Here is a 15,918-nt window from a genome sequence, read left to right as displayed (position 1 = left end):
TAATACCTCAAAGGCTGGAGGCAGGACTGCCACACAGTCAGAGGCACCTTGCAAGCAAAGGGCCAGCTGTGTTCCAAGAACCTTTATTTGGTCATACTGAAATCTGATTTCAATATAATTCTCAAATGTCACAAAATAGTCTTTCCCCACCCCCCTCCAACCATTTAAAAATGTAAAAACCATTCTAGTTCTTAGGCCTTTTACAAGGTAAACGGGGACATGAAAATTCTGAAGGTGATTCAAGCACATGTGGATTGTGAGCAGCACCAAACCCACGTGGTCAGGAGCCCTGCCGACCAGCCTGGAAGCAAAACCAGGAGGCTGTCAGATCAGAAGCAGCTGCCGCATTGGCGAAGACTCCTTGGCTGTCTGTGATTACATTTCTCAGACATGCATGCATTTACAGACTGACTCCAGCTCAGGTTTTGCGGAGGTCCCAGGCCAGTGTCCTCAGGCTGATCACCAGGCTTCACAGATGTGGGCACAGGCCTGCGTTTGGCCCGCAGGGCACACAGTGGGCCAGCCCCCAACAGGACCATGTTGATTCCGAGTCCAGGTGCTAGAGTGTGTTTAAGGCTGGGTCCTCTGGCCCTTTTTGGCTGGCCTGCAAGTGCTGTCAGGAAAGACAAGCATCCTGTGGCGCAGACCCTGGAGTCCAGAGGCCCTGCAACCATTTGCGCGTCATTACCAGGAAGTGGCCAGGAGGACTCCCTTGTGGGGAGGGCCCATCCGATGACAAACCACTTTCCTAGCACCAGCAGAGGGTGGGGGTGTGGTATGTCCACCCAGGACCTTGATCTTGTCCCACTGTTAGGTGGCTCAAAAGGCCTAAGATATGGCCCACTTACAGGTGCCCACCTTGCCCGGCTCTGAAGGCAGTGACCACCTGGTTGAGCATAGCAGCTGAGGTGGGGACGTAACCTCTGGTGTCTGGAGAGGTCCCTGCCCTCTTGCACTGACTTTCAGACACAAGTTGTGGGTGAAGCAGGGGGTTACAGCTGCTATAGGTGCACACCATCTGCATGGTGCCCCACCCAGGGCAGGAGCACACCAAAGTTGCAGGTGGGGCAATCCTTGTCCCAAGACAGTGCTGCGACCTACACTATTTGTGCCAGGGAAGCAGCCAATCAGGCTGAGCTGCTGGGGGGTTGAGTCCCGTAACTTGCTGAGAATATCCTGGACTCTGCTGTCCCAAACTCTCCAGGCACCTGGAGCGGCTGCCACTTGTTCTCAGAGAGAAACCCACAGGCTGCTACTGGGCTAGGTCACAGAAGGCGAACCTGGGCTTAACACAACGTGTGACGTGACACAAGTCCTGTTGCAATAAACCCACAAGTGTCCTCAGGGTCACCTGTTGGACACGGGAGAAGTGGCCCCTCCATGGGAGACAGCCCTTTGCCCTATGATTATCGTCAATGGTGCCAAAGATCGCCAGGTCTCAGGGTGGTCCTGGGTAGCAGCTGGTGACACTCCTCATCCTGAGTCCCCCTGCACAGCCCAGGGCCCTAGGTCAAGTGGGGGCCACTGCTGCACGTCAGCCTCATCCTGTAGCTCGCAGGCCTTGAGCTGCACCAGGAGCCGCTCTGCAGCCCAGCCTGTCAGTCAACCAGAGCAGTGATGTTCCCTGCACGTTCCTCCCGCTGGTGACAAGATGGCCACATGCTCTGACCACTCGACCCAAGCCGGGCCATGCTGGCAGAGAAAACCTGAGCAGGAGGCAATGCCAGCAGAGTGGGCTTGCTCACTGGCACCCAGTGCTCGGCACCCATGGGCCCTCTGCCCGGGGACCTGTGGGGCCCGTTGAGGCCACATCCCCACGCTGATCCTGGTGAGGTGTCTCCAGCACCTATCGGCCTATGCAAACGCACCAGCTCACGCGTCTGCCTGCAAACCTTCCAGTTCTGGTGGTCCGTGGGGCTGGTGTTTTGAGGGTACGCCTCTGGTGGCGTCCTCGGGGCTGCTCTTTCACTCTTGTAACCACTGTAAGACAACGCTTGGGGATGCCATTGGGTTCTGGACTTACAGCAGGCCAGGGACTGTCCCCAGGCCTGGGTGCTGCTCCTGGCATGCCTGCATGGACCCAGCACCTCCCCGAAGAGAAGGGCTGCTCTGCAAGGCGTATCCGCTGAGGAGAGCAGAAGGGGAGCCCGGGCACCCCCTAGCAGCCCTGCACAAACACATCCTTGCTGCAGAAACCAGTCTGGTACCTGGGGCCTAAGGAAGGCATCCCAGGTGACTTCTTTCACCCCCTCAGCCAGTGGGGCTGCCGGGGCTCGTCTCATGTCTCGTCCACAAGGTCCAGGGTCATCCCTCTGAGAGCTCAAATGCTACACGTGTCACCCTGATGTGAGACATGAGCTTTACTGGAGGGGATAAGGTCAAACGTGCCAGCAAAAACATACACCACGTATGAATCTCAACACCTAAGAGAGTAGTTCTGAATCTTCCCCAGTTTTCTAAATCTTCAGTGTAAAAGATCCCATTTCAAATAAGTTAAGGCTGTAGGTTTATTCACATTTATACACATCTGTAAAGGTAAGTGGTCTAGCCCATGTGAATTTTCTGATGCTGAGTAAGCCTTGAGCTCCTATTAAAAGCTTTGCCACATTCATTACATTTGTAAGGCTTCTCTCCAGTGTGAATTCTCTGGTGGATAATGAGATGCGACCGCCACCTGAATATTTTCTCACATTCATTACATTTGTGAAGTTTCTTTACAGGATTAACTCTCCTACGACTCGCGTGGGTGGAAACCTCCAGGGTGCTCCCGTACTCACGGTACCACTGGGCACGAGTGTGGATCCTCTGGTGCTCAATAAGGTATGAGCTCCGGCTGAAGGCCTTCCCGCACTCACTGCATCCGTAGGGCTTTACCCCGGCATGGATAATCTGGTGCTGGAAAAGGGTGGAATTCTGGCTGAAGGCCTTCCCACACTCACTGCACTTATACGGCCTCTCGCCCGTGTGCACCCTCTGGTGGATCGTGAGCTGTGTGCTCATGCTGAAGGCTTTTCCACATTCGAGGCACTCGTAGGGCTTCTCCCCTTTATGAATCCTCTGATGGTAAATGAGGCTCGAGCTCTGGCTGAAGGCCTTCCCGCAGTCACTGCACTCGTACGGCTTCTCCCCGGTGTGAATTCTCTGATGCTGAATGAGGTGTGAGCCCTGGACAAAGCCCTTCCCACACTCATCGCACTTAAACGGTTTTTCTCCAGTGTGAGTTCTCTGGTGGCGAATAAGTCGTGAGCTGCAACCAAAGGCTTTTGAACACTTGTTGCATTTATACGGTTTCTCTCCAGTGTGTGTCAGTTGATGCTGACTCAGGCGGGAGACCCACCGGAAAGCCTTCCCGCACTCGTCACACTTAAATGGCTTCTCGGGAGCATGCATCCTCTGACGTGCACCCAGGCTAGGACTCTCCGGGGTTCTCGGGAGCTCAAGCTTCTCCCCAGCGTGCATCCGCTGGTGCTGAGCTAGGGTTGAGCTCTGGCTGAAGGCCTTGCCGCACTCCCGGCACGGGTAGGGCCGCTCTCCTGTATGGGTCCTCTGGTGCCTGGCCAGCTGAGACTGCTGGCTGAAGGCCTTCCCACACTCCCGGCAGCCATAGGGCCTCTCTCCCGTGTGGACCCTCTGATGATGGATGAGGCTGGAGCTCTGCCCAAAGGCTTTTCCACATTCTTCACACCTGTAGGGCTTCTCCCCAGTGTGAATCCTTTGATGCTGAATAAGTTTTGAGCTTAGGCGAAAGGCCTTCCCACAGTCGGTGCACTTAAACGGCTTCTCTCCAGTGTGGATCCTCTGATGCTGAGTAAGCTGTGAGCACAACCTGAAGACCTTCCCACACTCCCTACACTCATATGGTTTCTCTCCAGGCAAGGTACTCAGATGTCTCTCCTGAAAGCAATCAGATAACTTTTTTTGGCACTCTTGGCATCTGTTGGGTTTCTGTTGGGTATTCATTTCCTGGTGCAAAGCAACATCTGAAGGAGATCGCAAACTCCTGCCACATACATCGCACCTTCGGAAGGACCCCTGACTTTGATCAGGCTGACAACCCAAGTGGCCACTGCTTCCCCGCTTGCCATGACCCTGGAGCTCGTCCTCAGCGAAGGCCTTCCTGGGAGCCATGGTCCCCATGTTCAAGAAGTTTTTATGGAAGAGGGAGCTTGGCTGTCTCTGTGAACAGACTTCAGGATCTGAGGTGTTTCCAAAGCCAGGACTCTGGGGAAAGTCCTGGGGCAAGGTTTTGACCATGACCCCCCCAGATTCTGATTTAAGACTGTCCATGTCCTCACAGGCCTGCTCACCATCAGTCCCAACTGTAGCATCTGAAATGAACAGGAAGCAAATTGCGGCTAATCCCGTGCTCAGAGAAAGGCGACTGGGGGGTGCGGGTGCATACCATCCCTGGGACTGAGCCCCCTCCCAGGACAGGCTGTACTGAGCATTTATAAAGATGCGATGAGAAGTCAGTGCCTTTTGACAGTGGTCAAAATCTGGTTCTGTTCATGCTTAATGCATTCATTCAGTTACTATATACCTGGAAGACTGCAAAGAGCCACTCTCCTACGTGGAGGGGAGGTCATCTCACAGGGAATGAGTAGGAGGAAAAACCGACAAAGAAGCAAAGTGAGCCCAAAAGGGTGGAGGATAAGAGGCAGGTTTAGGGTGCCGGTGAGAGGAAGTAGAGTAAGGAGGAAACAGGGGCTGAAAACTGAACAGAGGGGTGTTCTGTACTGAGAAAAATGAGACACAAGAGCTGCTAAGGGGCACACAGGGATGAGGCCAAAAGAGGTGGGCCTCAGCTGTCCACTGGGCAGGGTTCTCTCCAGCCCCTGCCAGTCCTGCCCTCTGACTCACACTGATGTGTCCATCCCTTGCTGCCCTGCCCCTCAGCTTCCAGGTGGCCACAGTGACTACACTGCACTACACTGACGGCTCCTTCCTGGGGGTTTCCAGAGGGCCCACCTCCCTGCTTGCCCTCCACATGAAGGGATGTGGCCACCAGCCAAGGAATACCTGGGGCCACCAGAAGCTGGAATAGGCAGGGAGGATCCTCCCCTACAGGTTTCAGAGGGGACACGACACTGCTTTGATCTTGGACATGTGGTTCCCCACAACTAAGGAACAGTAAATCTCAGCTGCGGTAGGCCTCCAGTCTATGTGCTTTGTTACAGCAGCTTCAGGACACCAACACAGCCCTGGAACTTCATCTGAGAGGCTGGGTCACCCAGACCCCATGAAACTCTGGAGGGAGCGTGGCAGTGGCAGGTGAACAGCTACTCAAGAGTCACACGTGTGCCTTTGCTTAATAAGATTAGTAAAATTCAAACTAACAAAACGTGGTTCAAAAACAGTCTTGCCATAATGCACAGGAGTTCTATGCCCTTGCTTTTCTGTAATTTAGTCTCTCCTGAGGCTACCCCATGACTGGCCTTCACCTCCAGGCCCACCCCACAGCATACCCAGGCAGCTCAGCAAAGCTGCATGGATGGCCTCTGGGGTCCCCCTCCAGCCTCCCACTTGAGCCCTCGCCAGGCATGGGGACCCTGAATCCCTCCTGTGCCCAGAAGCCTCACCTGTCTGGGTGGTCCTGGCTGCCTCTCTCCCCTCTGCTCCTTGCAGGTCGAGGACCCATGGATCCTGCCCCTGTTCTAGCCGGGAGATCAGCTCGGGCTTGAAGACCAGGAATCCTGCTGTGGGGGCAGCAGAGGAGGAGACGGCATCATTGTGGCTGGGAGTGTAGCTCGGGGCTCAGTTCTCCCTGGTCCCCAGAGTGAAGGGTTGCGGGCTACTGGAGCACAGGGGCCTCCTGAGGCTGGATAGAGAGGAACGTGTGGACTCCCATTCTGGCCCTGCTGCAAATGGAGACAGGGCCAGGACTGCCAGGGAGTCCTGTCACCCAAGTCTGCAGAACACAGGCCAGCTCTCCCCCACGGGGAGAGAAGCAGGCCCAGCCAGCACTCCCCTCAGTCCCCTCAGGGATGCTCCAAGAGGCAGGGTTGCTTAAGAAACAATACAACAACAAATCAACCAACAAAATGGATTTTAAATCAGAAGATGTGAAGCCCAGTCAGCAGCCAGCAGCCCCAGCCTCAAGCCCTCACACAGAGCCCAGGGCCTCAGCAGAGGGCTGGAGACTGGCAGGTACCCCCTGGCAGCTGCCTTCTGGGGCCAGTAGCCCCCATGCTGTGGGGCAGCCATGTGAAGTGCTCCCAGCCCACCCAAGGGCCGGTCAAGCCCTCTGGCTAGAGCACTCCTCAGGTTTTCAGCCATGGGGTGGAGAAGGCCGCAGGCAGAGAAGGTCCAAGGCTCAGGTGACAGCAGGACCCCACACTCAACAGGAAATAGGTTCCTGCCAAGCACACGTGTGCTGCTCTCAGAGAAACGTCCCTGGGCAGCCAGAAAGGGGGTCGGGCAAAGGCCATGAAACAATACCACAGCCTGCACCTGATCTAAGTGCAGCTGGACACAACAGCAATCACAATGGGTGCCTCAAAACTATTACTATCCGGAAACTATGTGATGAATTAGTAAGTGGCAACTGTATTTACTATGAGTCAAATTTGTAGGATGCAGCTGAAGTGATATTTATGCATAAAATTTCATGTTTTTAAATACACCAACTAGAAACCTGATTGAGTAGCTGTTCAAGCTATTTCAAGTTTGGATTCTATTTCTATTCACTCAGGCAGAGAGTCCATCTATCTAACTTTTAGAAGTCCACCTACACTGTGAGCACAGCCAAAAGGTAAAAAGGAAAGAAAAGAAACAACACAGCAGACCCAATAAATTAAAAGGGAGGAAGGAAGAAAGGCGGAAAGACTCAGTAACGGAGTGCCCTGCCCCTCCTGCCCTCTAAACCCACAAGCTGGGTCTCTGAAAGATGAAACAAGAGTCTCATGGCAGTATCAATCATGGTCAACACAGTAAAAAAAATGCTGCAAAAATAAATAAGGGAAACAAATACAAACATAACAGACATTAAAAATGAAGAGTGTTGTGAATAAGTACACACTAGAAAAACTGAAAATCTGAGTAGCTGTTTAAGCTATTTCAAGTTTGGATCGTATTTCTACCTACTCAGGCAGAAAGTCCACTTACCTTGTGAGCACTGAATCACATGACGTATGCAAACCTGGGAGCCTGCTTGGCTCACCAAGACTCCTCCTGGGGTCAGAAGCTGACCCACAAGGACTCACAGTCCCAAGCCCCTGCCTAGTCATGAGGGCTCGACCACATGGCTCCCAGATCTGCATGCAGCCTCTAACACAGGCCAAAATAGGTGGGTGCTGACCGATGATGGAAGGGGTAGGGGTGTCCGAATAAAGCCTCACCTAGTCCAGCCACACTGCTGTGGTTCTCAAGCATCACCTCCTTGTAGAGAGCCCTCTGGCCAGGGTCCAGACACTGCCATTCCTCCCGCGAGAAGTGCACGGCCACATCACCAAATGTCACAGCCTCCTGTAAGGACACATACCAGTCTCCTGGCTGTCTCAAGTACACAGACCACAAGGCTGAGTGAGACAGTCACCAGGCCCCTTTGGTTTTAAAATCGAGGGAAGGAAGGAATTCCCTGGCTGTCTTGCAGTCAGGACTCTGCTTTCACTGTAGGCGGCACAGGCTCCGTCCCTGGTCAGGGAAGTAAGATCCTGCAAGCTGTGCAGTGTGGCCAAAAAATAAAATAAAATCAAGGGGAGGGACGGTATGGAGGAGAGGGTGGGACCCAGACCATGGGGATCTATAACCCTCCCCCAAGAGCCTCAGGCAGGCCCAATCTGAGCAGGTTTGTTCACTATCCTGGACACACCCGAGATTGGCAAGGGGTCAGCAAGAGGCCGAGGGTCTAGGTCCAGGCCCATTGGGCACGGTGGGTGCCCAGAGCAGCAGATAGGGGCCTCACAAGACGAGGGAGGGAACAGGGGAAGTCAGACTCCTACCATGAGGCTCGGTGCGTAGGAATCCACGTGTCCTGGCTGAGAGACCTGTTGGCAGTTACCAAAGAGTCAGAGGTCACGATCCTGGAGGCCCCAACCTCTCACTTCCAAACTCATCGAGGGGGTACCACGTCCTCCAATCCTTTACTTCCAACTCCAACTGTTCTCTGGCAGGGACTTGCGGTGGGGCCAAAATGGCCGTAGCACTACGTATCTGCCCTCCAAAGCTTCATTCATCTTTCGGAGGGTGTGACATGGAAGAATTACTCCACAAACATGTAATGGATAGTTGCCACGTGTACCAGGTGCTTGGCTACGCAACAGGGATGTGGCAGTGAACAGCACACAAGGACTCTACCTTCTTGGAGCAGCCTAGTGGGGGAAAGAGTTAACTGACCATGCAAACAAACCAAAATTACAACTGTGATGACAGCACACGTACAAGGGACTCAGAAAGCATTTAAACTAGGAAACTCTGACTTAGTCTGATGGGTCACTTCCCCTAGGTGCTAACTCGGTGCTAATGGGGGTGGGGAGGGAACGCGTAGACAGCAGGAACAGACTGTGCAAGGTCCAGAGGCAAGGACCCTCCGAGGCAAGAAAGACTAGGGCTGAATGAGCCAGTGGGGCAAGATCCCAGGCAGCAAGATGAGTCATGGTGTGACGGGCGGCTGGAGTACACAGGAACCAGAAAGATGGACTGCAGGGAGAAGAGGAGGGGACACCTGACCACACCCCAACCCTCGTACAAAAACCTGACCCCTCTCCGGGCATCCCCCTGGGAGGTCAGAAAGAGAAGTGGACTTCCTAAGGGAGATTCTGACTCCAAAAGCGGCTTGAGGGAAGAAGCTTTAGGCCATGAGCTGATTCAGACTGCAGTGACCACTGTCAAGCGGTTCCCCACCTGGGCCTGGCCAGCAGCAGGCATGTGCCTCCCACTGCTGGATCCTGGGTCCCCTGTAGAGAAGTACAGGCTTTAAGTAGCAGCCGGAATTAAGAGAAAATACACAGCCTTCGATCCCAAGACATAGCACTTTTGGCCACCTTCACGAAGTCTAGGTCTTGAAGGAGCAGTGAGAGAGGGTAAAAGAGTGCCCCCGAGGGAGATGATGGGTATGCAGGCTGGAGCATGCCTAGAACCGGAGGGGAGGCTACGAGGCTGCCGCGAGGCCGGATCTGTGAGATGACCCCTCCCGCTTCTTCCCGGCCAAGACGGACAAGGCTCGACCACCGCCCTACCCGACGCCAACGGGCTCTCAGAGCCGCCCGCTCCACCAGCGCTTCCCAGCGGAGAGGCCAGGGGAGCGCCGGGCCCGCCGCATCGGAGGCGGAAGGACGCGGGGGCCGGTAGGAGACCTCTTAGCCCAAGGGGAGAGGAGAACGTGGGCCGCCCCGACTGTAATCCACGCCCTCAGCACCGACTCACCCTCCCGGGCCCAGCCAGAGACTCTAGCAGCGCGACGACGCCGGAAACGGGCCTCGGATACTCGCCGCCGCTCGCCTCGCAGACTTCCGGTTGCTCTGGGCGGTTCGGAGGCTCAGCCGACTCGGTGGTTCCCAGCCGGCCCCCAATCCGGGGAGCCGGAGAAGGGGCGGGGCCAGGTAGCTTGGGAACCGACAGAGCCCGGAGCGGGCGGGGCGGAATCCGGTAAAGGGCGGGGTCACAGTGCAAGGAGGGCGGGGCTGGAGCCGAGGGAAAGCGAGGGCCCGGGCCCGCTGCTGTGTGGCCTAGGGGAGGGGAGCAAACCCGGACGAAGCCGGAGGAGAGCGACCTGAGGGTCGCCCGGGCCGGCCCCGCGCACCTCTGGTCACAGTCTGGGCCGCTGGTCCTCGCATTGGGTTCTGTGTGCGGGCTGCTGCCGGGCAGAACGCGCCTGCTGGGCCTGTTCCAGGCTCCAGGACTACAGAGACGCCGCTGCCCCAGCTGTGCCCAGTGGAGTACGGGGGCGAGCGGCCAGGTGGGGCGCAGAGGAGCCCTGTGGAGAGAGTAGATGTTCCTGTCCTTGGTGTGGAGATGTCTCGGGCCGCGGGCACCGCAGAGTGTGGAGGGGCACCGACAGCCCAGAGATGAAGCTGGGAGGGCTGCAGAAAGGGTGAGGACCACCAGGAGGAGCGGCCTAGACCGGGACGTCTGGCTGGGGTCCCTGGCTGCGTCGCGGGGCTCCAGGCAGCCGGACAGCCTAGGACCCGCCGAGAGACCTCAGGCGGTGGGCCCTCAGGCGAAGGGCGGCGCGCCCGGGTGTCAGGTCAAGGCTGCTCCTCGCTGTGCCCTCTCCCACCCCAGCTTTGTCTGGCTCCTGGGGCAGCCTGTTCTGGGTGTTCTCCCATACCCACGCGGTCCTGTGTGTAGGGGGAGGGCACCCCAACTTCTTCGGGATTCGGCAGGAGCCTCCCCTTCGGCAGCCCAGCTCCCTCAGCTTTGGGGATGACGCTGCGCGCGTCTTCGGAGGCCACAGCTTCCCGTGCAGTCCGGGCCCTTGGAACTTCTCACACTGGACATCCCTGGAGCGGCAAGGTTGAGGGGAGGGCCCTGACACCAGCCTCATTGATGATCCAAACCCTGAGGTCCCTGGCAAAGCCCCAGTGAATGGGCGCAAGCCCAAGGAAGGAGATGGACAGTCAGTTCCTGGACAGACTCCTAGGGGAGGTGGAAGGGAAAACTTAGTATGCTCAGAGTAACCAGCTCTTTTCCCTGGGCGCTTGCGCAATGTGGTCTGGGTCTCCCACCCCATGCCTCCAGATGGCGAACAATTCTCAGCTCTCCCATCTCCATATCCTCCCTGATAACTCTTGACAGCATTTGTGCAAAAGATGAATAGATGAAGAAATGGAGAATGGGAAGGGACTGGGTGTACACCTGCTTCTTAACCCTAACCCCTAGCCAAGTACTCAGGCACCCTGAGCGCACTGGTGTCCTGACCTGCTGGGTCCCCCTTCTGCTGGAGTGTCATCACACTGCACCATCTTGAGGGAGGTCCTGGCAAACCTGGGCCCCAGCCTAGCCCCTCAAGGTGAGGGGAGTACTCCTACTCAATGTGAGGCTGACCCAGGGAGCCAGAGGGGGAGCCAGGGCTGACACTGGGATCTTCAGACTGATGACAGAACCACCTCAGCTGCCACAAGAGTCTGGCCCAGAGTGTCCACCCGGCAGACACCTGGGCAGTGTGGGAGGTGTGGGGACCAGGGTGCTGAGGGTGCTACCTGGGAGCGGGGTGAAGGAGGCTGTGTCTGTCCACTGCAGGCCATTCCAGGGCCTCCATACCTGAGTTCCGTAATCCTCACTGAGCCTTGGACCCGCTGAGCAAACAGACTGTTAACAGCCAGGGGCCTGCATGGTCCCCTAAATGTTCACAGTGCCCCTTCTCTGGGCAAACCCAAATCACTTTCCAGCTATTTCCAGCTTGGAATTAGGATTCTGCGCTGTAAGTGTTCCCAGGGGAAAAGCCACGCTTGAAAGTTATTTTCAAGGACTTCCCTGTTGGTGCAGTGGATGGGAGGGGACACAGATTTGATCCCTGGTCCAGGAGGATTCCACGTACAAGAACTGTTGAGGCCCACGTGCCTAGAGATTGTGCTCCGCAACAAGAGAAGCCACCAGAATGAGAAGCCCACACACGGCAATGAAGAGTAGACCGGCTTGCTGCAACTAAAGAAAGCCCACAAAAAAAAAAAAAAAAGAAAGAAAGAAAGCCCACACAAAAGCAACGAAGATCCAGCACAGCCAAAAATCAATCAATCAATAATTAAATTATCTTCAAGAATTCCCTGGCAATCCAGTCGTTAGTTCTCCACACTGTCACTGCCGAGCACACAGATTCACTTCCTGATTGGGGAATTAAGATTCCACAAGATGTGTGGACAAAATATGTATATATATTTTTAAAGAGATGTGTTTCCAAGGCCACTTTCTGTGGTCTAGTAGATGGCACAAGGAAATAACACATTCAGTGAAGTGGGACAGAGCTGCTGAAGGCTGTCACTATCCCTGAACACTCAGGAATCTCCTACTGAGTTAAAATGTATGTGGATTTTGTTTTAATCAGGGATGGTAAGATGTCAGAAAAAGCAAAAGAGTTCCAGAAAAACATCTATTTCTGTTTTATTGACTGTGTGGATCACAATAAACTGTGGAAAATTCTGAAAGAGATGGGAATACCAGACCACCTGACCAGCCTCTTGAGAAACCTGTATGCAGGTCAGGAAGCAACAGTTAGAACTGGACATGGAACAGACTGGTTCCAAATAGGAAAAGGAGTATGTCAAGGCTGTATATTGTCACCCTGCTTATTTAACTTATATGCAGAGTACATCATGAGAAATGCTGGGCTGGCAGAAGCACAAGCTGGAATCAAGATTGCCAGAAGAAATATCAATAACCTCAGATATGCAGATGACACCACCCTTATGACAGAAAGTGAAGAAGAACTAAAGAGCCTCTTGATGAAAGTGAAAGAGGAGAGCGAAAAATTTGGCCTAAAGCTCAACATTCAGAAAACTAAGATCATGGCATCTAGTCCCATCACTTCATGGGAAATAGATGGGGAAACAGTGGAAACAGTGGTTGATTTTATTTTGGGGGGCTCCAAAATCACTGCAGATGGTGATTGCAGCCATGAAATTAAAAGACGCTTACTCCTTGGAAGGAAAGTTATGACCAACCTAGACAGCATATTAAAAACCAGAGACATTACTTTGCCAACAAAGGTCCGTCTAGTCAAGGATATGATTTTTCCAGTGGTCATGTATGGAGGTGAGAGTTGGACTATGAAGAAAGCTGAGCGCCAAAGAATTGATGTCTTTGAACTGTGGTATTGGAGAAGAGTCCCTTGGACTGCAAGGAGATCCAACCAGTCCATCCTAAAGGAGATCAGTCATGGGTGTTCATTGGAAGGACTGATGTTGAAGCTGAAACTCCAATATTTTGGTCACCTGATGCGAAGAGCTGACTCATTTGGAAAGCCCCTGATGCTGGGAAAGACTGAGGGCGGGTGGAGAAGGGGATTACAGAGGATGAGATGGCTGGATGGCATCACCAACTCAATGGACATGGGTTTGGGTGGACTCCGGGAGCTGGTGATAGACAGGGAGGCCTGGCGTGCTGCAGCTCATGGGGTCTCAAAGAGCTGAACATGGCTGAGCAACTGAACTGAACTGAAGATGTCAGAAATGCAGGTGGACTTTTATACTCACAGGTGTCTAGAAATGGGAGGGGGCAGGGCACACCAAGCACATCAGGCAGTGCTTCCCTAGCCACACAGGGAAGCGCTGAGTTGGTCAGGAAGAGAAAGAGAAGAGGGAAGGGGTGGCCAAGAGCCTTTGCTGGGATTTCTGCGAAAGGAATGGGCAAGGCAGGGCAAGGACCCTGAGGAAGATTAGGGCCGTGTGTTTGAAAAATTTCAGCAGGCTGCAGGCTACTGGGTCATCTCCAGTGATCTGATACCTGACCCTGGTGTGACTTAGGACAGGGAAGCACTGGTGTGATGTGAGAGTCTTGTAAAAGATAGAAGTGTGGGCTCTGGATTGGTTGGTTTGTGTCAACGCCTATCTCTAAGTGTTCCTTTGCTATCTCTAGGAATGCCTTTTGGACCTAGCCTTGCTTGGCACAAAAGCTGGCAGGAGGAACCAGGAGACCCTAGAACCCTGAACAGAAGCAGAAGTTCCCTGAGTCTCCTAGGAAAGTATATCTGAGGTCAGGGGCTCAGGGTCCAAAGAGCAAAATGAACGAGGTGCTGGAGGTGGCCTGAGGAGGTGGGCCGCGGGCCCAGGTGTGTGTCCAGCATAGAGAGGCCTTGTCATCACCCATTCCTGTCTGGCTCAGCCCCTGTACTCGACATTTTTTTCCACTGGGAACTGAATCCCTGAAGGCAGGGCCCATGAGGTTTCCATTCTGCCTCACTCTCCTGGGCTCAACAACGACCTCCCATGCTCAGTAGAAACTTGTTTGAAGACCAGCTAACCTGTGGGTCAGCAATCTTACTTTTCTTTAAATGAAGATAAAAGCTGAAAAACAGAATTTCCAGAAATGAAACACGTCCTTTGCTCAGGACAGGGATTCATGCTTCATCAAGATGGAGCCGATAAATGGAAAAATATGGCTGAAGTGGGATTCAGGAGGCACTTTTCAAAAAATTCATTCACCAGATTGTCACTAGTGCTTTTGGGTTCTTTTCCCAGAGGAAAGCTTCTTCCTTTCAGTATCCTGCAAATTTAAAAAGTCAGGGCTCATACCCATTAGGACAGCTACTGTAAAAAAAAAAAAGAGAGAGAGAGAGAAGAAAAAGTGCTGGCAAGGATATGGACAAACTGCAACACTTTTATGCTGCTGGTGGGGATGTAAATTGGTGCAGCCACTATGGAGAATAGTATGGGGGTTTGTAAAAAGATTAGGCATAGAATTACCATATGACCACCCAAGTTTTGCAACATGAAGAGTTTTGGCGATGGATGGTGGTGATGGTTGCACAACAGTATGCATATACTTAATACTGATCTTGGAAACAGCAGTGAGCAGTTCTGAAGAGAGATCTTAGTTTTCTGCCTCAGCATTGGATCTGGGTGGGCTGGATGAAAACCAGGAGTCCTAACCACCAGACCACCACGGGCTAGAGGCTAGAACTAGAGTGACTCTGCCTCTTTCCTCCATTTGAAAATAAGAATGTTTCAAGGAGGCGAAAACTGTAAAAACAGGTACAAAGTTTATTAGAGACACAGCAAAATGTATGGGAAAGCATACAGAGAAACGACATTTATTCAAGACAGAAGCAGAGCAGAAATACACACCCGGAGAGAAACAGTATGAACATGCCCTCTAATGAGGAGGAGCGCAGTAAGTCAGAAACTAGGCAGAGACACACACCTGGAGAGGAGTGTGGGCTTCCTGAGTGAGGAGGAGCGCAGTAAGGAGGTGATGTAAATCCCTTATATAGGACAGTCCTTCTGGGTCTTTGTTTCTGCTCAGTTCAGTCGCTCATTCATGTCCGACTCTTTCCGACTCCGTGGTCTGCAGCACACCAGGCTTCCCTGTCCATCACGAACTCTTGGAGCTTGCTCAAACTCATGTCCCTCTAGCCAGTGATGGCATCTAAGCATCGTCCCCTTCTCCTCCTGCTTTCAATCTTTCCCAGCACCAGGGTCTTTTCTGAGTCAGTTGTTCATATCAGGTGGCCAAAGTATCGAACTTCAGCTTCAGCATCAGTCCTTCTAATGATAAGTCAGGACTGATTTCCTTTATGATTGACTGGTTGGATCTCCTTGCTGTCCAAGGGACGCTCAAGAGTCTTCTCCAACATCACAGTTCAAAAGCATCAATTCTTTGGTGCTCAGCCTTCTTTATGGTCCAATTCTCACATCAGTACATGACTATTGGAAAACCATAGCTTTGACTATACGGACCTTTGTTGGTAAAGTAATGTCTCTTGTTTTTAATATGCTGTTGAGGTTGGTCATAGATTTTTCTTCCAAGGAGCAAGCATCTCTTAATTTCATGGCTGCAGTCATCATCTGCAGTGATTTTGGAGTCCAAGAAAATAAAGCCTGCTACTATTTCCATTGTTTCCCCATCTATTTGCCATGAAGTGATGGGACTGGATGCCATGATCTTCATTTTTTGAATGTTGAGTTTTAACCCAGCTTTTTCACTCTCCTCTTTCAGTTTCATCAAGAGACTCTTTAGTTCCTCTTTGCTTTCTGCTATAAAGGTGTGTCATCTGCATATCTGAAGCTATTAATATTTCTCCCTGCAATCTTTTTTTTTTTTCACCACCATGTTGAGTTTATTATTCCAATGGCGCTAATACAGCTGGAGGTGCTCAGTGACGCTGTACAGGCGGGATTTCCTTCCCTGGAATCTTGATTTGACCTTGTGCTTCATCCAGCCCAGCATTTCGCATGATATACCCTGCATCATGAGTTGGAGAAGACTCTTGAAAGTCTCTTGGACTGCAAGGAGATCCAACCAGTCCATCCTAAAGGAGATCAGTCC

The 15,918-nt window shown here is 53.0% G+C and overlaps 1 protein-coding gene across 9 annotated transcripts; it reads right to left on the bottom strand.

Moving 5' to 3' along the window:
* Positions 1–67: 67 nt before the first annotated feature.
* On the bottom strand, positions 68–9,525 carry ZNF7 (zinc finger protein 7). 9 transcript variants are annotated; one of them, XM_069599598.1, is made up of 6 exons: positions 9,177–9,365; positions 8,842–8,894; positions 7,941–7,985; positions 7,338–7,464; positions 5,580–5,696; positions 68–4,328 (listed from the first exon to the last, which is right to left on the bottom strand). In XM_069599598.1, exons 2-6 carry the CDS (start codon positions 8,863–8,865, stop codon positions 2,545–2,547), a joined length of 2,097 nt encoding a protein of 698 aa, XP_069455699.1. In that variant the 5' UTR covers positions 8,866–8,894; positions 9,177–9,365; the 3' UTR covers positions 68–2,544. The 9 variants fall into 9 exon arrangements, with proteins under 9 accessions (XP_069455699.1, XP_069455702.1, XP_069455707.1 ...); XM_069599601.1 differs by lacking the exon at positions 8,842–8,894 and having other exon boundaries at positions 9,364–9,525; XM_069599606.1 differs by lacking the exon at positions 8,842–8,894 and having other exon boundaries at positions 5,580–5,818; positions 9,364–9,512.
* Between the last annotated feature and the right edge of the window lie 6,393 nt (positions 9,526–15,918).

This window comes from Ovis canadensis, chromosome 9 (assembly GCF_042477335.2).
Source record: "Ovis canadensis isolate MfBH-ARS-UI-01 breed Bighorn chromosome 9, ARS-UI_OviCan_v2, whole genome shotgun sequence".
NCBI lineage: Eukaryota > Metazoa > Chordata > Mammalia > Artiodactyla > Bovidae > Ovis > Ovis canadensis.
The sequence above is the reverse complement of the archived record's forward strand: the minus strand, read 5'-3'. Positions and strand labels throughout refer to the sequence as shown.

Coding starts and splice junctions, on each gene's coding strand:
- ZNF7 (XM_069599598.1), bottom strand. CDS start 8,865: ATGCCTGCTGCTGGCCAGGCCCAG. Junction 5,697..7,337: donor CAGCAGTGTGGCTGGACTAG/GTGAGGCTTTAT, acceptor CTGCCCCCACAG/CAGGATTCCTGGTCTTCAAG. Junction 4,329..5,579: donor AGCCAGGACCACCCAGACAG/GTGAGGCTTCTG, acceptor TGTTCATTTCAG/ATGCTACAGTTGGGACTGAT.